This window comes from Capra hircus, chromosome 11 (assembly GCF_001704415.2).
Source record: "Capra hircus breed San Clemente chromosome 11, ASM170441v1, whole genome shotgun sequence".
Classification (NCBI taxonomy): Eukaryota; Metazoa; Chordata; class Mammalia; order Artiodactyla; family Bovidae; genus Capra; species Capra hircus.
Genome location: NC_030818.1, coordinates 14517535 through 14539669, shown reverse-complemented (window position 1 = coordinate 14539669; position 22135 = coordinate 14517535). Strand labels below are relative to the sequence as shown.

Genomic DNA, 22135 nt, shown 5'->3' with positions numbered 1-22135 from the left:
AGTGACAGACTTTATTTTTTGGGGCTCCCGAATCATTGCAGATGGTGACTGCAGCCATGAAATTAAAGACACTTGCTCCTTGGAAGAAAAGTTATGACCAACCTAGACATCATATTAAAAAGCAGAGATATTATTTTGCCAACAAAGGTTCATCTAGTTAAAGCTTTAGTTTTTCCAGTAATCACGCATGGATGTGAGAAATGGATTATAAAGAAAGCTGAGCGCCGAAGAACTGATGCTTTTGAACTGTGGTATTGGAGAAGACTCTTGAGAGTCCCTTGGACAGCAAAGAGATCCAAACAGTTCATCCTAAAGGAAATCAGTCCTGAATATTCATTGGAAGGACTGATGTTGAAGCTGAAACTCCAATACTTTCGCCACCTGATACGAAGAACTGACTCATTTGAAAAGATCCTGGTGCTAGGAAAGATTGAAGGCAGTAGAAGAAGGGGTGACAGAGGATGAGATGGTTGGACGCCATCACCCACTCAATGGATATGAGTTTGAGTAAACTCTGGGATTTGGTGATGGACAGGGAGGCGTGGCGTGCTGCAATCCATGGGGTCGCAAAGAGTCGGACACGACTGAGCGACTGAACTGATATTCTTTCCCGGCTTGTTGAATTTCGGTCTGATATTTTTTCCGTAAGAATTATTCAGCAATTTTTTTCGGTTCCGCGAAGAAGAGCTTCGGCAGATTTCAGGCAGCACCGAGGGATGGCCGGGCCGAACCCCGATAGCTGGTCTATTCACTGGGTCTGCAGGTGGGGTGGGCGGCTGCTCAGCGTAGGCAGGTCAAGGAACGATTGTTTCGCAAACTGCGGGCCACACCTTGGTCAGGACGCTGCTTATCGTAGACAGCACGTTATACTTGCAACCCTCCGGGTCCTTCCCAGCTCGGGCCCGGCTGTACAGTTCTGCGCAGGCGCGGCAGTCGTGCGACATCCGCCACTTACGGCGGAAGCGGTTTGTGCTGGGAGTTGGAGCGGTGCAGGGCTCTTAAGAACGAACGGCTTGGGCGCGGGTAATCAGCTCCCTTTCCCCTTTTCCCCACCTCTTGTAGGTTCTTGGGAGTACCGCGGAGCTACCGGACCTGATGCGGGCGCCCGGTCGTGGACAGTCCCATCCTGCTCCTCTACAGCTCGGGGTGCTCCCGCGCCCAGGTGGGGGTGAGGGGCGGGGTCGGGACTGGGTTGGGCTCCATCCTGGCGTCTTCATCTTAAAATCTCCCGGGTAACTCACGGTTTTTCTTGTTTTCCAAGACTGGTATCCGGGGAGTGTGACTTGCAGGGTCAGCCATGGAGCCAGAGCAGATGCTGGAGGGACAGACGCAGGTACTAGGAGGCCCTGGATTTAGGGTGGCGGTGTGCAGCAAGGAAGAGTGGCTGATGCCTCTGTGACTTGTGTTTTGTTTTCTAGGTTGCAGAAAATCCCCACTCTGAATATGGTCTCACAGACAACGTCGAGGTAACTTGCCCAGTTCCTATGCCATATCTTTGCGTCTCTTAAGAGCTGCAGAAAACTTGGGATCCATTTTTGCTAGGTTGCTTTGCACAAGGGAAAACTTTATCATCATGAACCAAATAGTGTCAAATTATGGGCAGCTTATTTTATTAGCAGCACTAATGCTTCGTGGTATGTAGACGTACACACTAGCTGAGTCCAGAGGTTGAACTTTGATATAGAGAAAGAAACATATTACTAATGGAGATTGTCAGAATCGTTTTGCTTGGTGGCTGTTTATGTTCTGTTGGAATATTGCAGTGGAAAAACTGCACATTACAATTAGGAAACCCATTGTTTTTGTAGCAGATAGTGTGCTGGTGAAGTCAGCATTTAGTCAAGGTTGATATCTTTGCAGAGTTCATTGGCAGGAGACATTGGAAGCTATAACACAGGTAGTAGACACTGTTTTTGCCTTACATGGTTAAACCTGAATTTAGAGAGTTAAGTGTACAAAACCCTATACAAAACGAGTATAATTTTATAGAGCTTTTTCATGCAGGTATGAAGAGGTTACTTTGTAAATGAGTGCTAGAACAGTTCAATTAACCAGAGCTACCCACTCCTGTGTTCTTGCCTGGAGAATCCCAGGGATGGGGAAGCCTGGTGGGCCGCCGTCTATGGGGTCGCACAGAGTCGGACACGACTGAAGCGACTTAGCAGCAGCAGCAGCAGGTGGAATTGGTGAGGAATATAGAGAAAGTGTATGTGTTTTATGGGGGAAAGAAAGACATCAGTAATTAAATAAATGAGGGCAGGAGCATTTCCAAGTACAGTAATAATAGTAATAGCTACTAGTATTAGCGCTAAGTAACTTTTGTGTATTTTCCATCTTGCAAGGCTCAGAGAAGTTGACTAACTTGTCTAAGTTCACCAGGAAGAAAGTGAACTGTGTTTTAAACCTAGGCAGGCTGACATTTTTGAGGTGGGATTAAATCATATTGCTCATCTTGATCAACTCCAGAATTCCCTGTCATGTGGAGTGACTTCTCTGTGCCTGTAAATTGATTACTTATTGGTTTGATATCAGGGTTAAGAGAATTTGAATCTTCATGATGTACTTTTTAATTGAGCTGCTATGCTGAATCAGATGAAGATACTCGATGCTGCTTAGCGTTTTAGTCATTTAAGAGGATTGCTTTTAGGCATCAGTGCAGTCTTTTGTTGTTGGTGCTTGTATATGGAGGCAGAGCCATGATACAGTGATAACAAATATATTTTTTCAAACCTTCAGACCAGTTTCCATAGTACAGTGAGAAAAAAGGAAAGTGGAGTGAATGAATGATGGTGCTACATTATTTAGTGATTGGTTTTCTTTTTTTGTTTTGATTGGTTTTCTTGCTTGCATAGTTTTGAAATGCCTGTTCTTTTATGAGTTCATGGTGATAGTAAAATAATAATTATGCTTGTTTGTTTGTGAGGTTTTACTTGGTTAAATAAAGTTAACAATCTTGTTAGTCCCTTCTTTCAATATGTTATTGTTAATTTACTTGTTTGTGATATCTCAAAGTCTGGAAGTCACTGTTCTACAGCTGTTGCTTTTCTCTTTAGAATTTGATTTTATTTTGACTGTTGACTTATAATTTTTTTGGTGGTTGCTTTAGGACTTGTACAGAAGTTTAACTTCCCACAATTTACCTCCAAGTGGTATCATATCTTTTCACATATGGTATAAAGACCTTGCAACAGTATCCTTCCATTTTCTCTCTCCAGGCCTTTATATTGTTGTTATCACATATTATATTTCTGCATATGTTATAAACCCTGCAGTTGATTGTTTTTATTTTTTCTTTAAAAAGTCAATTATCCTTTTTATTTAAAAATTTTTAAATTGTTTACTTAATATTATAGTTATTTTATTGCTCTAGAAAATTTAATTTTTGAAACTATCAAATTACATAATAATAATGAGACTATCCCCTCCACAATCAACTGAAATTAATGGGCTTCTCTAACTTCAGTCAGTTCAGTTAAGTCGCTCAGTCATGTCCGACTCTGCAACCCCATGAATCGCAGCATGCCAGGCCTCCCTGTCCATCACCAACTTCTGGAGTTCACTCAAACTCATGTCCATTGAGTCAGTGATGCCATCCAACCATCTCATCCTCTGTCGTCCCTTCTCCTCCTGCCGCCAATCCCTCACAGGATCAGGGTCTTTTCCAGTGAGTCAACTCTTCGCATGAGGTGGCCAAAGGATCAGAGTTTCAGCTTTAGCATCAGTCCTTCCAAAGAACACCCAGGGTTGATTTCCTTTAGAATGGACTGGTTGGATCTCTTTGCAGTCCAAGGGACTCTCAAGAGTCTTCTCCAACACCACAGTTCAAAAGCATCAATTCTTTGGCACTCAGCCTTCTTCACACTCCAACTCGCACATCCATACATGACCACTGGGAAAACCATAGCCTTGACTAAACAGATCTTTATGGGCAAAGTAATGTCACTGCTTTTGAATATGCTGTCTAGGTTGGTCATAATTGTCCTTCCAAGGAGTAAGCGTCTTTTAATTTCATGGCTGCAGTCACCATCTGCAGTGATTTTGGAGCCCAGAAAAATAAAGTCTGACACTGTTTCCACTGTTTCCCCATCTGTTTCCCATGAAGTGATGGGACCAGATGCCTTGATCTTCGTTTTCTGAATGTTGAGCTTTAAGCCAACTTTTTCATTTTCCTCTTTCACTTTCAACAAGAGGCTCTTTAGTTCTTCTTCACTTTCTGCCATAAGGGTGCTGTCATCTGTATATCTGAGGTTATTGATATTTTTCCTGGCAATCTTGATTCCAGCTTGTGCTTCTTCCAGCCCAGTGTTTCTCATGATGTACTCTGCATAGAAGTTAAATAAGCAGGGTGACAATATACAGCCTTGATGTACTCCTTTTCCTATTTGGAACCAGTCTGTTGTTCTGTATCCAGTTCTAACTGTTGCTTCCTGACCTGCATACAGGTTTCTCAAGAGGCAGGTCAGGCGGTCTGGTATTCCCATCTCTCTGAGAATCTTCCACAGTTTATTGTGATCCACATAGTCAAAGGCTTTGGCATAGTCCGTAAAGCAGAAATAGATGATTTTCTGGAACTCTCTTGCTTTTTCCATGATCCAGCGGATGTTGGCAATTTGATCTCTGGTTCCTCTGCCTTTTCTAAAACTAGGTTGAACATCAGGAAGTTCACGGTTCACGTATTGGTGAAGCCTGGCCTGGAGAATTTTGAGCATCACTTTACTAGCATCACTCATCCCTAGATGAGTGCAATTGTGCAGTAGTTTGAGCATTCTCTAACTTAGTAGATAAATATTTCAAAATTACAAAAATAGCTGGCTACAGTTGAGCTATCAAGTAAGTATCACATTTCTGTGGATCAAAAAGTTAAATAAAAAGAAAACTGATGTTACTGATAAGTCACTGAGTGTATTTGAGAAATCCAAGTTACATACACAGAAGAATATTGGTTACAAAAACCATTACATTACTCAGTATTAACATTTTGCAATGTTTTAAACAGCAGTAATAAAGATCAGAATGAATTTTATAAAGAAATTGATGGAAGCTTAACAAATGTATTAAACATACAACTCAATCACAGTTGTATTGTACATCCAATTCCCCCAAACTTATCTCTGAATTGCAAAATAGAAATGTACACTGTTTACCTCTTAATTCCTCCTCTGGCCCCATTCCCAATCAATAACCTTACCTATAAACCTTCCTATTAATGGCAACCCACTCCAGTATTCTTGCCTGGAGAATCCCATGGACGGAGGAACCTGGTGGGCTACAGTCCACGGGGTCGCAAAGAGTCGGACACGACTGAGTGACTTCACTAACTAAATCTTTTAAATCAGATTTGATGGGCAAGTATACATAATCTTCTTAACTCTTCTTGCTATTCTTTGGAACTCTGCATTCAGATGCTTATATCTTTCCTTTCCTCCTTTGCTTTTCGCTTCTCTTCTTTTCACAGCTATTTGTAAGACCTCCCCAGACAGCCATTTTGCTTTTTTGCATTTCTTTTCCATGGGGATGGTCTTGATCCCTGTCTCCTGTACAGTGTCACGAACCTCCATCCATAGTTCATCAGGCACTCTTATCAGATCTAGTCCTTTAAATCTATTTCTCACTTGCACTGTATAATCATAAGGGATTTGATTTAGGTGATACCTGAATGGTCTAGTGGTTTTCCCTACTTTCTTCAATTTAAGTCTGAATTTGGTAATAAGGAGTTAATGATCTGAGCCACAGTCAGCTCCTGGTCTTGTTTTTGCTTACTGTATAGAGCTTCTCCATCTTTGGCTGCAAAGAATATAATCAGTCTGATTTTGGTGTTGACCATCTGGTGATGTCCATGTGTAGAGTCTTCTCTTGTGTTGTTGGAAGAGGGTATTTGCTAAGACTAGTGTGTTCTCTTGGCAAAACTCTATTAGCCTTTGCCCTGCTTCATTCCGTACTCCAAGGCCAAATTTGCCTGTTACCCCAGGTGTTTCTTGACTTCCTACTTTTGCATTCCAGTCCCCTATAATGAAAAGGACATCTTTTTTGGGTGTTAGTTCTAAAAGGTCTTGTAGGTCTTCATAGAACCGTTCAAATTCAGCTTCTTCAGCGTTACTGGTTGGGGCATAGACCTGGATTACTGTGATATTGAATGGTTTGCCTTGGAGACGAACAGAGATCATTCTGTCGTTTTTGAGATTGCCTCCAAGTACTGCATTTTGGACTCTCTTGTTGACCATGTTGGCTACTCCATTTCTTCTGAGGGATTCCTGCCCGCAGTAGTAGATATAATGTTCATCTGAGTTAAATTCACCCATTCCAGTCCATTTTAGTTCGCTGATTCCTAGAATGTCGACGTTCACTCTTGCCATCTCCGGTTTGACCACTTCCAATTTGCCTTGATTCATGGACCTGACATTCCAGGTTCTTATGCAATATTGCTCTTTACAGCATCAGACCTTGCTTCTATCACCAGTCACATCCACAACTGGGTATTGTTTTTTCTTTGGCTCCATCCCTTCATTCTTTCTGGATTTATTTCTCCACTGACCTCCAGTAGTATATTGGGCACCTACCGACCTGGGGAGTTCCTCTTTTGGTATCCTATCATTTTGCCTTTTTATGGAGTTTTCAAGGCAAGAGTACTGAAGTGGCTTGCCATTCCCTTCTCCAGTGGACCACATTCTGTCAGACCTCTTCACCATGACCCACCCGTCTTGGGTGGCTCCACATTGCAGCCATGAAATTAAAAGATGCTTACTCCTTGGAAGGAAAGTGATGACCAACCTAGATAGCATATTCAAAAGCAGAGACATTACTTTGCCAACAAAGGTCCGTCTAGTCAAGGCTATGGTTTTTCCAGTAGTCACGTATGGATGTGAGAGTTGGACTGTGAAGAAAGCTGAGCACTGAAGAATTGATGCTTTTGAACTGTGGTGTTGGAGAAGACTCTTGAGAGTCCCTTGGACTGCAAGGAGATCCAACCGGTCCATTCTAAAGGAGATCAGCCCTGGGATTTCTTTGGAAGGAATGATGCTAAAGCTGAAACTCCAGTACTTTGGCCACCTCATGTGAAGAGTTGACTCATTGGAAAAGACTGATGCTGGGATGGATTGAGGGCAGGAGGAGAAGGGGACAACAGAGGATGTGATGGCTGGATGGCCTCACCGACTCGATGGATGTGAGTTTGAGTGAACTCCAGGAGTTGCTGATGGACAGAGGCCTGGTGTGCTGCGATTCATGGGGTCGCAAAGAGTCGGACATGACTGAGCGACTGAACTGAACTGATACATAATCTTCATTATTATTTTAGAACAGATACCAAGTTCAGTCATATGCTAAATCTTCAGTTACATGCCTTTCAAAAGGCATCTGCGCTGCTGTAATTGTGAAAATTTAGGCCTAGGAAACTGAGAAAACTCTTAGTCAAGAATCTGATCTGAGTAATTGTATAAACTACTAAAACCTGTGTGTGCACATTTCTTAAAAAGAAGGATTTTGTATTTGAGAAATGTTACTCAATGGGTCTCTGAAAGGAAAACTGTCTTGACTACCGCTCTGGAATTTAAAATGCTAGGTTACCACAGATATTTACCCAGTTGGCTAACAAACAAGCTTATCCTGGGACCTTTAAAAAAAAATGTTCAAAGCCACAGAAGTAATTATGAAAATAAAAATTTGGAGGATCATAGCATAAAATACATATAGAATTCCTATTATAGTGATACATCCAAAATAAAATCTGTCCTAACCAAGCAGCACTTGGTTGGTTCAGAAAAAATTTGAAATTAAACATAGTGGGAAATGTTTTTGTTAAAATCACTCAAAATTACTGAATGGCAAAAGAATACTGTCTCAAAATATGCTGAATTTACATGTTAACATAACCATAATCAACTCATGCCAGATACAAATTAAGGTTATCAATTAGATGAAAACAATTTTTAGAGCTATTTTTACAAGAGAAATAGATGTATTTCATGATTAAGGCACACTAGTCTAAAGAATTTTAGATACATTTGTCACAAGATTTAAACTTACGTGTTACAATAAAGTTCCTCAGTGTTTAAAAGTTTGATTTTGCATGCTGGGAAAAGGATTATTATTCTTTTGAGATGCATTTATGTAAATTGCATTGAGGGCAGTTTTACACCTGGAATTAACCATCTCTAACAGAAGTACCAGGAGAGGGCAATGGCATCCCACTCCAGTACTCTTGCCTGGAAAATCCCATGGATGGAAGAGCCTGGTAGGCTGCTGTCCTTGGGTCGATAAGAGTCAGGCACGACTGAGCGACTTCACTTTGACTTTTCACTTTCGTGCATTGGAGAAGGAAATGGCAACCCACTCTATTGTTCTTGCTTGGAGAATCCCAGGGACAGAGGTGCCTAGCGGGTTGCTGCTGTCTATGGGGTCGCACAGAGTCGGACACGACGGAAGCCACTTAGCAGCAGCATCAGAAGTACCAGCTGCTAATAATACTCGTTTATATTATATATAACTTAGCTGGATGGTAAACTATGCAAGTGTTAGTGCAATGCTCTGAAGACAAAGTCTTCTCACAAACAGTGGGCAAGCAGGTTTCATTATTAGATATTCAACAACAGCCCTCAAGTTGTTAACGTCCCCTACAATATGGATTTCTTTGAGAGCGGTATTAAGGAATTTATAGTATATAAAAAGCTGGAGCAGATTTTCTTGGCCACTAAAAAAGCATAAAAACTGTAGCAGACATCAAGATTATTTAATGACAAGCAATGAATTTCAGAATATTCTGTTGATTAGTGCTTAATTTATGGATGAGAGGTCTCAGTAGAGATAAACTATTTGAACCCTTTGCACTGCCTTTTTCCAGTATGTGGCAGCATGAAGCCAAGAAAATAACAAGACTGGGAGAATATTAATTGTAACTGGAGGAGTTGACAAAGATGAGTGGATACAACAGGTAGCGCCAGCAGTCCCCTAACAAAGCTCAGGCCAGGAATGCTCTGCTTAACTGGAAGCAAGTCATCTTTTGTGCAGCCCTAGAGCACTGGTCAGAGCACTTGCCAACAAAGCACGTTGGTAACAGCGTGCTGCTTCATGCAGCCCATCAAGAGGCAGCGCAAAGAAACAGAACAGTAAAGTGAACAAGCCAGAAAGCCACATTGTTGTCTTCGGTTCACTGGCCGTCAAGACTTGCACTGTGCCCTTCCCTGGGGGGCCGTTCGTGGAATGTACGCACTATGGGGGTCCCTCACATGCGTCTGGGAGGCTGTCCGGCACCAGCAAGATTTCCAGAAAGACCAGAGCAAAGGCGGAGCTACAGAAAGAGGCCCAGCAGGGTCAACCTAATGCCGCCTGCTCCAGGTGATTGCGGAGCCCGGAAGTGTTCCCTTCACTTCTGTCTAATTATCTCTTTAAAAGAGATTTAAACATTAAGAGGAAGGAGTCACGTTTATCCATATAGATATTATTTCTGGGTTCTCCAACCTTTTGTGTAGATCCAGCTTCCCATCTGGCATCATTTCCCACCCTCCTGGAGGGCTTTCTTTAGTGTTTCTTATAGTGGAGGTCTGCTGGTAAGGAATTCTTTAAGGTTCTGAATGTCTAAAAAGTAGAATTATTTTCCCCTTGTTTTGAGGTATATTTGCTGAGTGTAGATATGCTTTACTGTCTTCTGGCTGATGTTGTTTCTGATGAAAAGTGTTCTATCACTACTCGCTTTGCTCCTCCATATTTAAATGCCTTCTCTTTGTGCTTTTAAGATTTTATTACTAGTTTTAGATAACTTGATTTTGATGTGTCTTGGCATAATTTTTTGTTTTAATGTTTCTTGTGCTTAGAATTGAGCTTCTTGGATCTTTGCATTTAGAGTTTTAATGATATTTGAAAATTCAGACTTTTTTTTCAAATATTTTCAAGTATTTTGTTAGCTTCATTTATTCATTGTTTCCTCTGTCTTCTTTAACATATGGAATATATTATAATAACTAGCCTAATGGCATTGCCAGTGCTCTCTGTATCATTTCTGAGTCTGTTTCTGTGAATTGGTTTTTCTCTTCATCATGGGTGGTTTTTTCCTGCTTCTTGGTCTGTCTGGTAATTTCTACTGAAGGCTTTGCTCTATGCACTTTGTTGGGTGCTGGTGCATTTGTTTTTGCATTTCTTCAAACCTTGAGCTTTGTTCTGGGACATGGTCAAGTTATTTGGGAACATTTTGATCCTTTTGAAGTTTGCCTTTAAGCTTTTTTAGATGGGACCAGATTAGCCTTTGGCAACCCACTCCAGTTTTCTTGCCTGGAGAATTCCATGGACAGAGGAGCCTACACTCCATGGGATCACAAGGAGTCGGACAGGACTGAGTGACTAACCCACTGGCCTTTAGTTCATGCTTCATTTCTTCCTTGTGTATTCTGCCCTATGCTTTATGTATTATGAGGTTTTCATCTAGGTCATAGGACCATGAACTACTCCTGGCCTGTGAAGCTCTGGGGATTGTGCCATGTGCTTCTTCCAAGTGGCTTTTTCTTCTGGCCTTGGGTAGTTCCCTCACACTCATGCTCCGACTAGTACACGCCTGAAAAGTGGGGGACGATCTCTTCGTCTCTTTCTGATCAACTCCCTTCTGTGAAACTGTCCTCTTAGCACTCTGCGATTTCTAGTTCCCTTGATGTCTCTGACTTTTCAACTCTTGTCTTCTCAATTTAGGGAGACTGCAGGGCTCTGCTTGGTTCCTTCTTCCTGGGTATCATTGTAAGTTCTCTAGGCAGGATGCAATAAGCGTGGCAATCATAGGATTCACCTTACTTTTCCCCATTTTTGTGGTCGCTGTTCCACACTCTTAAAAGCTTAATCTATTATGAGTATGTGTGTTAGTTTGGATATACATTTGACCCTTGAACAGCACAGGTTTGAACTGTGTGGGTCCACTTAAATGTGGATTTTTTTTCCAGTAGTAAATACTGTAGTGTACTGCGTGATTTCCAGTTAGTTGAACCCAAGGATGTAGAACTGTAGATACAGAACCACAGATATGGAGGAGCCAACTGTAAGTTATAGGTGGGTTTTTGGCTGGGCAGAATGTGTTGGTGCCCCAAACCTTCATGTTGTTCAGGGGTCAACTGTAAATTTTTTTAGATTAATTTAAGATTTTGACTTTACTAAAATTAAACATTACAGTACATAGTAAGTATTTAGTGAATGTTTAAATGATATAAATGAGAGAACTTGTCAAGGACCTTATTTTAGGATCTTATTAGAGTTGCTTACGTATTGCTGTTTTTTGTTGAGATATTGGGATGTCATGTAAATGACTAGTTTTTATCATATATTTGTTGAAATTTACTGATGAACAAGAAGTTTCTTAATTCATGGGCAAATAGCTATTCTATTCATTAGCATATATAATAATTTTTATTAAGTCCAAAAATTAGACTGAAAAATCATAAACAAAACTAGACAAGTTATCTGATAGTTCTGGCAAATGTTTTGAAAAGCATGGTATGTATGTTATATGCTTAAAGTTTTTTCCCAGTTTTTACAAAATAAAAAATTTTCTTAAAAAAAACTAAGTATAGAAAAATTGTTTTTATAATTATTGACTGATTTATATCCGTTCTGGTATGATTGGAACAACAGTTCTTTAAATAAAAGTGCTCTTAATAGTGTTTTGACTTTTGAGATAGCCACTTATTTCTAAACTTCTGAAATGGTAGATTTTCAGAAGGCACAGCTTTTTAGTAAAGCAGTTTTTGATACTCTGGATATCAGATGACTCTATATGAAAGGCTTGAATTTTCTCATGGAGATTCTTAGGTGAAGGAAGTATAAGTCATCATTTTCTAAACATTATTTAGTATCACAGTAATGATCTTTCCCATATTAGTCATTTCTTCTGTTTTTTGGCTATTTTTACTGAATATTTTTTCTTAAATTTACTTTTAAAAATCAGATGCATTTATTTTAAGAAGAAACATAAATGGAAAAGCATTCTCATTGTGGTAGAGGTAACTATAAAAATGAAAACAGGGAATACAAAAGAGACTACAAAACAGAGGTACTATATTTTAGCTAGACTCTGTTGCCTGTTGAAGCCTCTGAGCCTGAAACCTGTTCCCTGTCTTAAGAAGGGGGGGTTAGCAAGTGTTACAGAAGTGTTAGAGACATCTTAGGGTCAAACTGAGACTTTGTCTGTGATATTACCTGTGATGAAGAAATTGAAACAGAACTAGTTTTCTCACTGTGACTCAGTGCTGCTTAGTGTCATGTCCAGATTTTTTTGAAGCACACTGTAAAAAGGTATTCTCAAAGAAAAAGTACATATTTTTGCTCCTAAAAAAGGCAAAGAGAGAAAGTAAGTGTAGCATCTGGAGATAGGACATTAAAAGGATGAGATATGGTGCCTTCAGAAAAATTCTTGAATGACATTTAGAAGTGAGTCTGATTTTATTTTGGCAGAGAGATTTGCAGTTTTAATATTTATGCCTTTTTTTAAAAAATTCTCTAGAGGATAGTAGAAAATGAGAAAATTAACGCAGAAAAGTCATCAAAACAGAAAGTGGATCTCCAGTCTTTGCCAACTCGTGCCTATCTGGATCAGACAGTTGTGCCTATCTTATTACAAGGACTTGCTGTACTTGCAAAGGAAAGGTAAGATAATAGTGTCTGTCTGCAAATGGGCTTACCAGAGAAAGCAAAATAAAAACTTCCCTGGTTGAAATATCATTAATTATGTGTAGCTATTTTTTTTACTGTATAAGGAACTTATAGATACTAAAGATTTTTTAAAAAGAAGTCAGACATAACCTCAGTTCAGACATTTTCTTTTTCTACTAGTCTTAGATCCTATGTGCATATTTGTAATCATGGTATACATGTAATTTTATGTCTCGTTTTTGAGCATTTAGGTCCAATTTCCTTTATTGTTGTTGGTCACCAGGTAGTTTATCTGCTTTCATTTCCTTTTGTTTTTGTTTAATTACTTCCTTATGATAAACACCCAAGAGTTGGTTTACTATTTCAAATGACATGACTATTTTTATGGTGTTTGACCCATAATAATATATTTCCATTGAAAAGTTTATACTTAAGATTCTTCCAGTGTCATCATAGCCTTAGGTACACGTGTGTTATAAACTTTTTTTTTACCAAGTTGTTTTAATTTACATTTTTTTGTTAGCAAGATTACAATTTTTTCTCTGTTCTGTACATGTTTTTTCCCTGGTAAGTCTACCTAAATTATTTAAGTAAATAATTGATTTAAGTAAATCTTATTGGTTTAAGTAAATCAATAAGACTTTTTTTTTGTAAGTTAATATTAGTCAATATTTACTGGGTGTAACTGGCTTCCAGGTGGCACAGTGGTAAAGAACCTTCCCTCCAATGTAGGAGAAATGGGATTGTGGGTTTAATCCCTGGGTGGGGAAGATCCCCTGGAGAAGGAAATGGCAACCCACTCCAGTATTCTTGCTTGGATATTTTTCCCAAAAGACTAATAATGAACACTGTAAAAGAAGGCCAGTATATTGGAAATTCTAAATATTACTTTAAATTCTAGAAGAATAAAATTTGGAAAAGTTTTATTAAAGTAATATTCTATTAATAAATGCAAGTTTTTGCATTTATTGTAAGGCATTTTAGCAAAATAATCCATCAGATTATTATGTAACAAGTATTGTCTCTGTCTGCTGCTGCTGCTAAGTCACTTCAGTCGTGTCTGAGTCTGTGTGACTCCATAGACAGCAGCCCACCAGGCTATGCCGTCCCTGGAATTCTCCAGGCAAGAACACTGGAGTGGGTTGCCATTTCCTTCACCAATGCATGAAAGTGAAAAGTCAAAGTGAAGTCGCTCAGTCGTGTCAGACTCCTAGCGACCCCATAGACTGCAGCCTATCAGGCTCCTCCGTCCATGGGATTTTCCAGGCAAGAGTACTGGAGTGGGGTGCCGTTGCCTTCTCCGTGTCTCTGTCTGGTTAGTTCAAAAGGCTATTTAAAGTGCTAAGAGAATGTTTAGAGATTATTGTAAATCAGTTCTAAATATGCTTTTTTATAGTAGAGTTTAAAATAGATGTTCCCCCAACTTTTCATTTTTGGACCTGTTTTATCAGCAAAAAGAACATATTTAAAGGTAATAAATGTGAAATAACATTTTATTAAAATTTTTTTCCAGTTTTATTGAGAAAAATATAGACATACATCACTGTTTAAAGTATATAGCATGGTGGTTTACCACATAGGTTTAGTTAACATCCATTATCTCATATAGATACAGTGGGAAAAAAAAGAAAACATCTTTTTGCTAGGAGAACTCTTAGGATCTACTCTTTTAGCAACTTTCTTGTTATAGCAGTGTCAGCTATGGTCATGTTGCACATTACATCCCTTGTACTTATAATTGGAGTATTGTACCTTTTGACCGCCTTCTTCCAGCTCCCCCTCCTACCTGCTGCTTAATTTTAAAATATGTTTAAGGGACTTCCTGGCAATCCAGTGGGTTAAGACTCTGTGCTTCCACTGCAGGGGCACAGGTTCAATGCCTAGTCCAGGAACTAAGATCTTATATCCCATATGGTGCAGCCAAAAAAAAAGAAAAGATTTTATGGAACAATACATTTAACACATCTAGAATGTAAATTTCTAAAATGTGGATTTCTTTTCCCTTACAGACCACCAAATCCCATTGAATTTCTAGCATCGTATCTTTTAAAAAACAAGGCACAGTTTGAAGATCGAAACTGACTTATTGGGAAGAACAGAAAAATTTGGTTTCTACTGTAGATTTACATGATTAAGAGGCAGCTTTAATTGCCATGATTTCCCCCTCCCCCCCTTTTTGGAAGAATAAGAACCTTCAGGACAACAGAACTTACTTCGGAGTTGCAGAAGAAGACATCATTTCCCTTATTGATTTAATCACAACTTATTTAATAAATGTGTTCCGTGCAATTTTTTTTCAGATTGTCTTTAACTTTGTTTTTAAAGTGACCTTCAAAATAAACTGTTGAAACATCATTATTTTACAGTAGTTTTTGTTCTATGTGCAAATATTTTATGCGGTTCAATTGTTTTCATGTATTACTTACTCCCATGAGTCTTAGCATGTTGCCTAGTTTTGCAACAGTGTGAAAATACACCATAGTCAATTAGAATATAAAAAACTCTCAGCCAGTTTTTCTAGTGTTGTTTCTGGATCTCTGAGAGACTAGGATTTGGGCATCTTCAGTTTTTAACAAATGTCATTGGTGATTCTAACGCACGGTAAATTTGGAGTGCTGTTATAAGTACTGCAGAGGGTGTACAATATCTTTCGGTGCTGTCAACCTTTATGGTATTAATAGTAGATATCATTTATTATAGTTCTACTATGTGTTAGGTGCAGAATTATTTTATTTAAATTATCTCTCATGTAGCAACTCTGCAAAGTAGATCTTGTTATTCCGATTTTGCAGATGAAACTGATTGGGAGAGGTTAAGTGACTTGCTCAAGGCCACACAGCTGGTAAGTGTTTGAGTGGGCATTGAGACCCAGTTCTACCAATGTGTTGCTGATAGCTAAGTGAGAAGTTCTTGGGCTAGTTAACATACTGCTTCTTTTTGTAATTAAAAAACACCAGCTAGTCCTTTTTTTGTTTTTCAGGTCTGCTCACTTTGTCCTGTATGAAGAAATTGAAGTAATGCACTAGCTCAGAAAAGAGAAAATTGTCTGCAGAGAGCCAGGCAGGAAAAACATTCACTAGAACAGTGGTTTCTCAACTGGGAGTGATTTCGCGCCCGTCTCCCCTCCTTTCCCAAGGGACATTAGGGGATGTCCAGAAACATTTTGGTGTCGTAACTGGAGTAAGGTGAGATTCTACTGGCATCTAGTGGATAATTGCCAGGAACACTGCTAAATAATCTTAATGCACAGACAGCCTGGGTGTCCCACTCATTCCCCCAAATCATCCAGCTCAAAATGTCAGTAGCGCTAAGGTTGAGAAACCCTGCTTTGGAAGCATGTTAGAGACATGTCTCCAAGCTAACTAAACATGTGAAGGCAGAGTTAGAAATGTAATGCTGATATGGTATGTCTTACAGTTCTCTTTAATACAGCAAAAACTTTAAAGTTCTCTTTAATATAGCAAAAAAGGAGTGACACTTGGGGAGGTGATAGAGTTTTGATGTATCTATGTGGGTTGATAGGTTTAATGGGAAAAACCTGGAAATACTGGACTCATACACTGCTTATAGTTTTTGCAAGTATTAATTTAACAATTTATTTTGGTGATTTGATTAATATGTTACTCTGCCTTGTTAAATTTGAGTAAGCACTAATTCAGACTTCCCTGGCGGCACAGACAGTAAAGCGTCTGTCTACAATGCGGGAGACCTGGGTTCTATCCTTGGGTTGGGAAGATACCCTGGAGAAGGAAATGGCAATCCACTCCAGGACTGTTGCCTGGAAAATCCCAGGGACAGAGGAGCCTGGTAGGCTACAGTCCACGGGGTCGCAAAGAGTCGGACACGACTGAGCGACTTCACTATATTCCCTATAAGTACTAATTGGGTAGTCTTTTATTAAAGCATAAATAGTTTCAACAGTCCATCAGTGATTCACATCAGAGCCACTTGTGAAATTTTTCATATATAAATATATAAAAAATATATTAAAAGTATAAATAGAAATTATATCTGTTATCTCTCTGGATGCCTGGACCCTGGAGAGCCTGATGCAACTGGGATAGAGCCTGGGCTTCTCAATTTGAGAGAAACTCTAAGGCATTCTCATACCACCTTAGGTTAGCGACTACTTAGAAGTAATTCAGTACTCTGCCTAGCGCTGCATTACTTTTAGTGTTCTACTGAGTTATCTTCAAGATAGGGCTTAAATTATTCAGTCTTTAAGTTGATACCTTTTTCAGTAAGGGCTGAGAATAGGCAGGTCTTGCTGGCAGTGCACATCCTACTTAGCGCTTTCCACATGCCAAGCACCATTCTAAATACATGAATTGTCATTTAATCCTCAAAACCCTGTGATGCAGGTTTAGGTGAAAAAAGTGAGATTTAATTAGCTTGCTTAAAGTTATAGGGGAAGTAAGTTCGGGGCAGAGATTCAAACCCAGCTCAAATGCTGTATTGGCTCCCTCCCCTTAATGCTGTATTGCCCTCAGGTGTGCTTAAAGCTTTTCCTTGAGGGGGAAAAAATCAGTCTGTCTGTATGTGTGTACAATAGAAACCCTCTTATCTGGTTGGTAGATTAAAAGAAGGAGTCATAATAAGGAATCATAAAAGACACTGGATAGTTTTTTTTTATCTTAATCTGTTATTAACTTGGTAATATTTTTGATTTCAGCCATTGCTCTGGGTATGGATTCTTTGATTGGAATTCTGTATTTCTTCCACAAACCACTCCTATAATGTATGCAGTTTCAGATTTTTTGAAAGTAGAGTAAGCTCTTAGACATAAGATCTTCATGCCTTAAGGTGTTAAGTGTATAGTGACCCTTTTTTCATGAGTTATTTCCTCCTGCCTTTGGTCACCTTATCTGCTTCTCATTTGACAATTGTTTTTATTGAGTCCAAAGCATTTCACCTAATTTCTGTACTAACACTTTTTGCATTATGTATTTCTATTTCATTGGCTTGTGTAATATTTTATTATGTAATGGCAGTACCTTGTACATCTGGTATAAATAGGTTGGAGAATGTGATTAAGCCTTGTTAGTGATATGCACACACCTGGGAGAAGAGTTGCAACAGTGAATTTCCTAAGTGTAATCTACCAGCTTTAAGAATTCAGCTTGTGGTGGACATGGCTCAGTGTATTTACTATGGAGGTGGAGAACATCGCTTTACTCCAGTAAGCTGGTTAAATAGGAATCACTTAAGCAAGCTTCTGCTATACTTTGAGGAGGTATTTCATGTGTAGCTGACAATTATACTGTGGAACCAATTCCTATCCTTTGATTAGGAAGATAATGTTTAGTAAGCAAATTTTACAATAATAGAGTACAATAATAGAGCAATATCCTATGGAGTGAATTTCTTGAAAAAGGTGGATAAGTGAGAGGACCAGTACAGTAAATCAGGAATAGATTCCCAAAGGATATAGAGACCTTAAATTGGAAAAACAGGGACTTCCCTGGTGGTCTAGTGTTTAGGACTCTGCGCTTTCACTGCCAAATTCAGTTCAGTTCAGTCGCTCAGTCGTGTCCGACTATTTGCGACCGCATGAATTGCAGCACGCCAGGCCTCCCTGTCCATCACCAACTTCTGGAGTTCACTCAAACTCAAGTCCATCAAGTCGGTGATCTCATCCAGCCATCTCATCCTTTGTCATCCCCTTCTCCTCCTGCCCCCAATCCTTCCCAGCATCAGAGGCTTTTCCAATGAGTTAACTCTTCGCATGAGGTGGCCAAAGTACTGGAGTTTCAGCTTTAGCATCATTCCTTCCAAAGAACACCCAGGGCTGATCTTCAGAATGGACTGGTTGGATCTCCTTGCAGTCCAAGGAACTCTCAAGAGTCTTCTCCAACACCACAGTTCAAAAGAATCAATTCTTTGGTGCTCAGCTTTCTTCACAGTCCAACTCTCACATCCATACGTGACCACTGGAAAAACCATAGCCTTGACTAGATGGACCTTAGTCAGCAAAGTAATGTCTCTGCTTTTGAATATGCTATCTAGGTTGGTCATAACTTTCCTTCCAAGGAGTAAGCATCTTTTAATTTCATGGCTGCAATCACCATCTGCAGTGATTTTGGAGCCCAGAAAAATAAAGTCTGACTGTTTCCCCATCAATTTGCCATGAAGTGATGGGACCAGATGCCACAATCTTAGTTTTCTGAATGTTGAGCTTTAAGCCAACTTTTTCACTCTCCTCTTTCACTTTCATCAAGAGGCTTTTTAGTTCCTCTTCACTTTCTCACTGCCAAGGGCACAGGTTTAATCCCGGTCAGGGAACTGAGATTCCCACATGCTGGGGCCAAAAAAATATAAGTTTTAGTAGAAGGAAACTAAACTGTCTTCCTAATTCTGATGAGCCTATTGGGAGAATATTGAACCTTTGTTTAAATTTCATTTAGGAAAAGGTATAGGAGATTTTGGGCCTTCCAGGTGGCTCAGTGGGTCAAGAAGCCAACTGTAATGCAGGAGACACAGGTGACGCAGATTCAATCCCTGGGTCAGGAAGATCCCCTGGAGGAGGAAATGGCAACCCACTCCAGTATTCTTGCCTGGGAAATCCCATGGACAGAGGAGCCTGGTGGGCTACAGTCCAAGGGGTCACAAAGACTCAGACACAAATGAGCGTACACACACACATAGGAGATTTTAAGACTGATAACCTCCCATTAGCAACATGATAGAATGGTTGTAGGGACTGCATTAAATATCGTAGCCAGGTATGTTCCTGGACTGGATTCCGAAAAGGTATTAACAAATAGGCCTGATACATAAAGGGGAAAAAGATGGATGGTGTAAATGACTACTTCTGAGAATCCACTTGCTTAAAATCTCTGGAGTTAAAGTAAGTGATCTAGGGAAATAGATCACTGGAGCTAGAGGGGGCAGTCGAATAAGAATTTTCTTTATAAGAAAACTCGTAAGCCTTTAAACACTTTAAATCTTTTGACTCAGTTTAATTTATCTGTTTGTTAATCCTAAATAATTAAAAAATTTGCAGAAAGCTCTATGTACAAAATTTACTCCAAAAAATTGGAAATGAACAAGTTTTCATCTTGTGGGAATCATTAAATATGTAAAGACTTAGCCTAGTGTCAGATACATAGTAAGGGTTTAGTAAATATTCCTTATGGAGAATGATTTCTAAAGAAGAAAAGGGCTGAGTCAACTGATACTAGGTTATATTGTTAACTGAAATCAAAAGAGCATCCTTATGCTAAACTGTTTTCTCAAGCTTCATTTTTTCAAAACCCTGTGGTATTCTAGAATATTTTTCTGGTAAACAGCCTTAGTAATTAGAGGGCTCCTCAATCTAGCAGTTGTGTATAAAGTGAAGGTGAAAGTCGCTCAGTGGTGTCCGACTCTTTGCAACCCCATGGGCTATACAGTTCATGGAATTCTCTAGGTCAGAATACTGGAATGGGTAGCCTTTCCCTCCAGGGGATCCTCTCCAGGGGATCTTCCCAACTCAGGGATCAAACTCAGGTCTCCTGCATTGCAGGCAGATTCTTTACCAGCTGAGCCACAAGGGAAGCCCAGTTGCTGTATATAGTCACCCTGCTTATTTAACTTCTATGCAGAGTACATCATGAGAAATGCTGGACTGGAAGAAACACAAACTGGAATCAAGATTGCTGGGAGAAATATCAATAACCTCAGATATGCAGATGACACCACCCTTATGGCAGAAAGTGAAGAGGAACTCAAAAGCCTCTTGATGAAAGTGAAAGAGGAGAGTGAAAAAGTTGGCTTAAAGCTCAACATTCAGAAAACGAAGATCATGGCATCCGGTCCCATCACTTCATGGGAAATAGATGGGGAAACAGTGGAAACAGTGTCAGACTTTATTTTTGGGGGCTCCAAAATCACTGCAGATGGTGACTGCAGCCATGAAATGAAAAGATGCTTACTCCTTGGAAGAAAAGTTATGACCAACCTAGACAGCATATTCAAAAGCAGAGATATTACTTTGCCGACTAAGGTCCGTCTAGTCAAGGCTATGGATTCCCATTGGTCATGTATGGATGTGAGAGTTGGACTGTGAAGAAGGCTGAGCACCGAAGAATTGATGCTTTTGAATTGTGGTGTTGGAGAAGACTCTTGAGAGTCCCTTGGACTGCAAGGAGATCCAACCAGTCCATTCTGAAGGAGATCAGCCCTGGGATTTCTTTGGAAGGAATGATGCTAAAGCTGAAACTCCAGTACTCTGGCCACCTCATGGGAAGAGTTGACTCATTGGAAAAGCCTCTGATGCTGGGAGGGATTGGGGGCAGGAGGAGAAGGGGACGACTGAGGATGAGATGGCTGGATGGCATCACGGACTTGATGGACGCGAGTCTGAGTGAACTCCGGGAGTTGGTGATGGACAGGGAGCCCTGGCATGCTGCGATTCATGGGGTCGCAAAGAGTCGGACATGACTGAGGGACTGAACTGGACTGAACTGAACTGAAGGTTTAAAAATGGTCAGTTTAATACTGCCATATAAGCTCCAAAAATCAAGCCTAATAAATTACTCAATTATTTTGGGGTATAGGTACTATATGTATATGGCACAAAGTTCAAAAGATACACAAAGATGTACACTGTTAGCAGTTTGTTATATTTTTCTAGAAGTATTCCATGTATATGCAAGTGTGTGAGAAGTATCTGGTTTTACACAAATGCTATTGTAACTGTACACATTGTTGTGCAATTTGCTTTTTGCATTTTTTTTGGAGTTCTTTCCATACCAGTATATTCTACCTTATTGTTTTTAAAGGGTGTATACATATGGATATATCCTAAATTAACAAGTATCATCGACAGATACTGTGTTTGTTTCTAGTTGTTAGTACAACCTGATGCAGTGATTCTCTGACATGCTATTTCAGAAGATAGTTATTAATGTTGGGTTCTGGGTATCTTATTTGTTGAAGTCTGTGCTTCATGAAGACTATTAATGAAGATTTCCTCCTTGCCCTTTACTTTGGATGATGTTTGTGGAGTGTCAAACCCAAATCCTTGGTAGATATAATGGAATTGTTAATATGAAGTGTACAGTATTGCCAAACAGGCTTCTTCTAGGATATCAAGTATTTTCCATGGATCAAGTATTTATATGGATCTTCCTAAATTTAGGGGTTGTGAGTAAGTGAGTAGTTTAAAGAGTTTATCTTTGAATAAAGTAGCCAGAATAAGATGGACAAGAGGAGTATGATGCGATATATTAAGAGCATTCGTGAGATAATAGAAGATCCTCTAGTCTTTGACTTCACTTGGCATTGTGGTCTTTGTTGAGTGTGATCAGTAAGAAAAATCCTTTGAGGAAAGAAGCCTCCAACTGAGCATTTTAATAGAGAGGATGCTTAATTTTAGATTAGATTACTAGTTTGGAATGAGACCTAGGCTTGTTGCTAGGAGCAGAGAATAATGAGAAAACAAACATTTACAAAGAACAGTTTATAAGTTGTTTTCAGGTGCCTTACTTGGTGATTCTCACAGCAAGCCTGTGAGTTAAATATGACTGCTGTTTGC

General features: G+C 39.6%; 1 protein-coding gene and 1 pseudogene across 2 annotated transcripts; one reads left to right on the top strand and one right to left on the bottom strand.

Annotated features, from left to right (window-relative positions):
- On the top strand, positions 914–14973 carry DPY30 (dpy-30, histone methyltransferase complex regulatory subunit). Of its 2 annotated transcripts, none has more exons than XM_005686393.2 (5): positions 914–1023; positions 1262–1333; positions 1419–1466; positions 12470–12612; positions 14628–14973. In XM_005686393.2, exons 2-5 carry the CDS (start codon positions 1298–1300, stop codon positions 14698–14700), a joined length of 300 nt encoding a protein of 99 aa, XP_005686450.1. In that variant the 5' UTR covers positions 914–1023; positions 1262–1297; the 3' UTR covers positions 14701–14973. The 2 variants fall into 2 exon arrangements, with proteins under 2 accessions (XP_005686450.1, XP_005686451.1); XM_005686394.3 differs by having other exon boundaries at positions 929–1162.
- On the bottom strand, positions 8426–10522 carry LOC102169188 (annotated as a pseudogene).

Excerpts from the sequence above, each read along its gene's own strand:
- DPY30 (XM_005686393.2), top strand. The coding sequence starts at position 1,298 with ATGGAGCCAGAGCAGATGCTGGAGGGACAGACGCAG. Across the intron at positions 1,467-12,469 it reads GTCTCACAGACAACGTCGAG|AGGATAGTAGAAAATGAGAA; the intron begins GTAACTTGCCCA and ends AAAATTCTCTAG. Across the intron at positions 12,613-14,627 it reads GCTGTACTTGCAAAGGAAAG|ACCACCAAATCCCATTGAAT; the intron begins GTAAGATAATAG and ends TTTCCCTTACAG.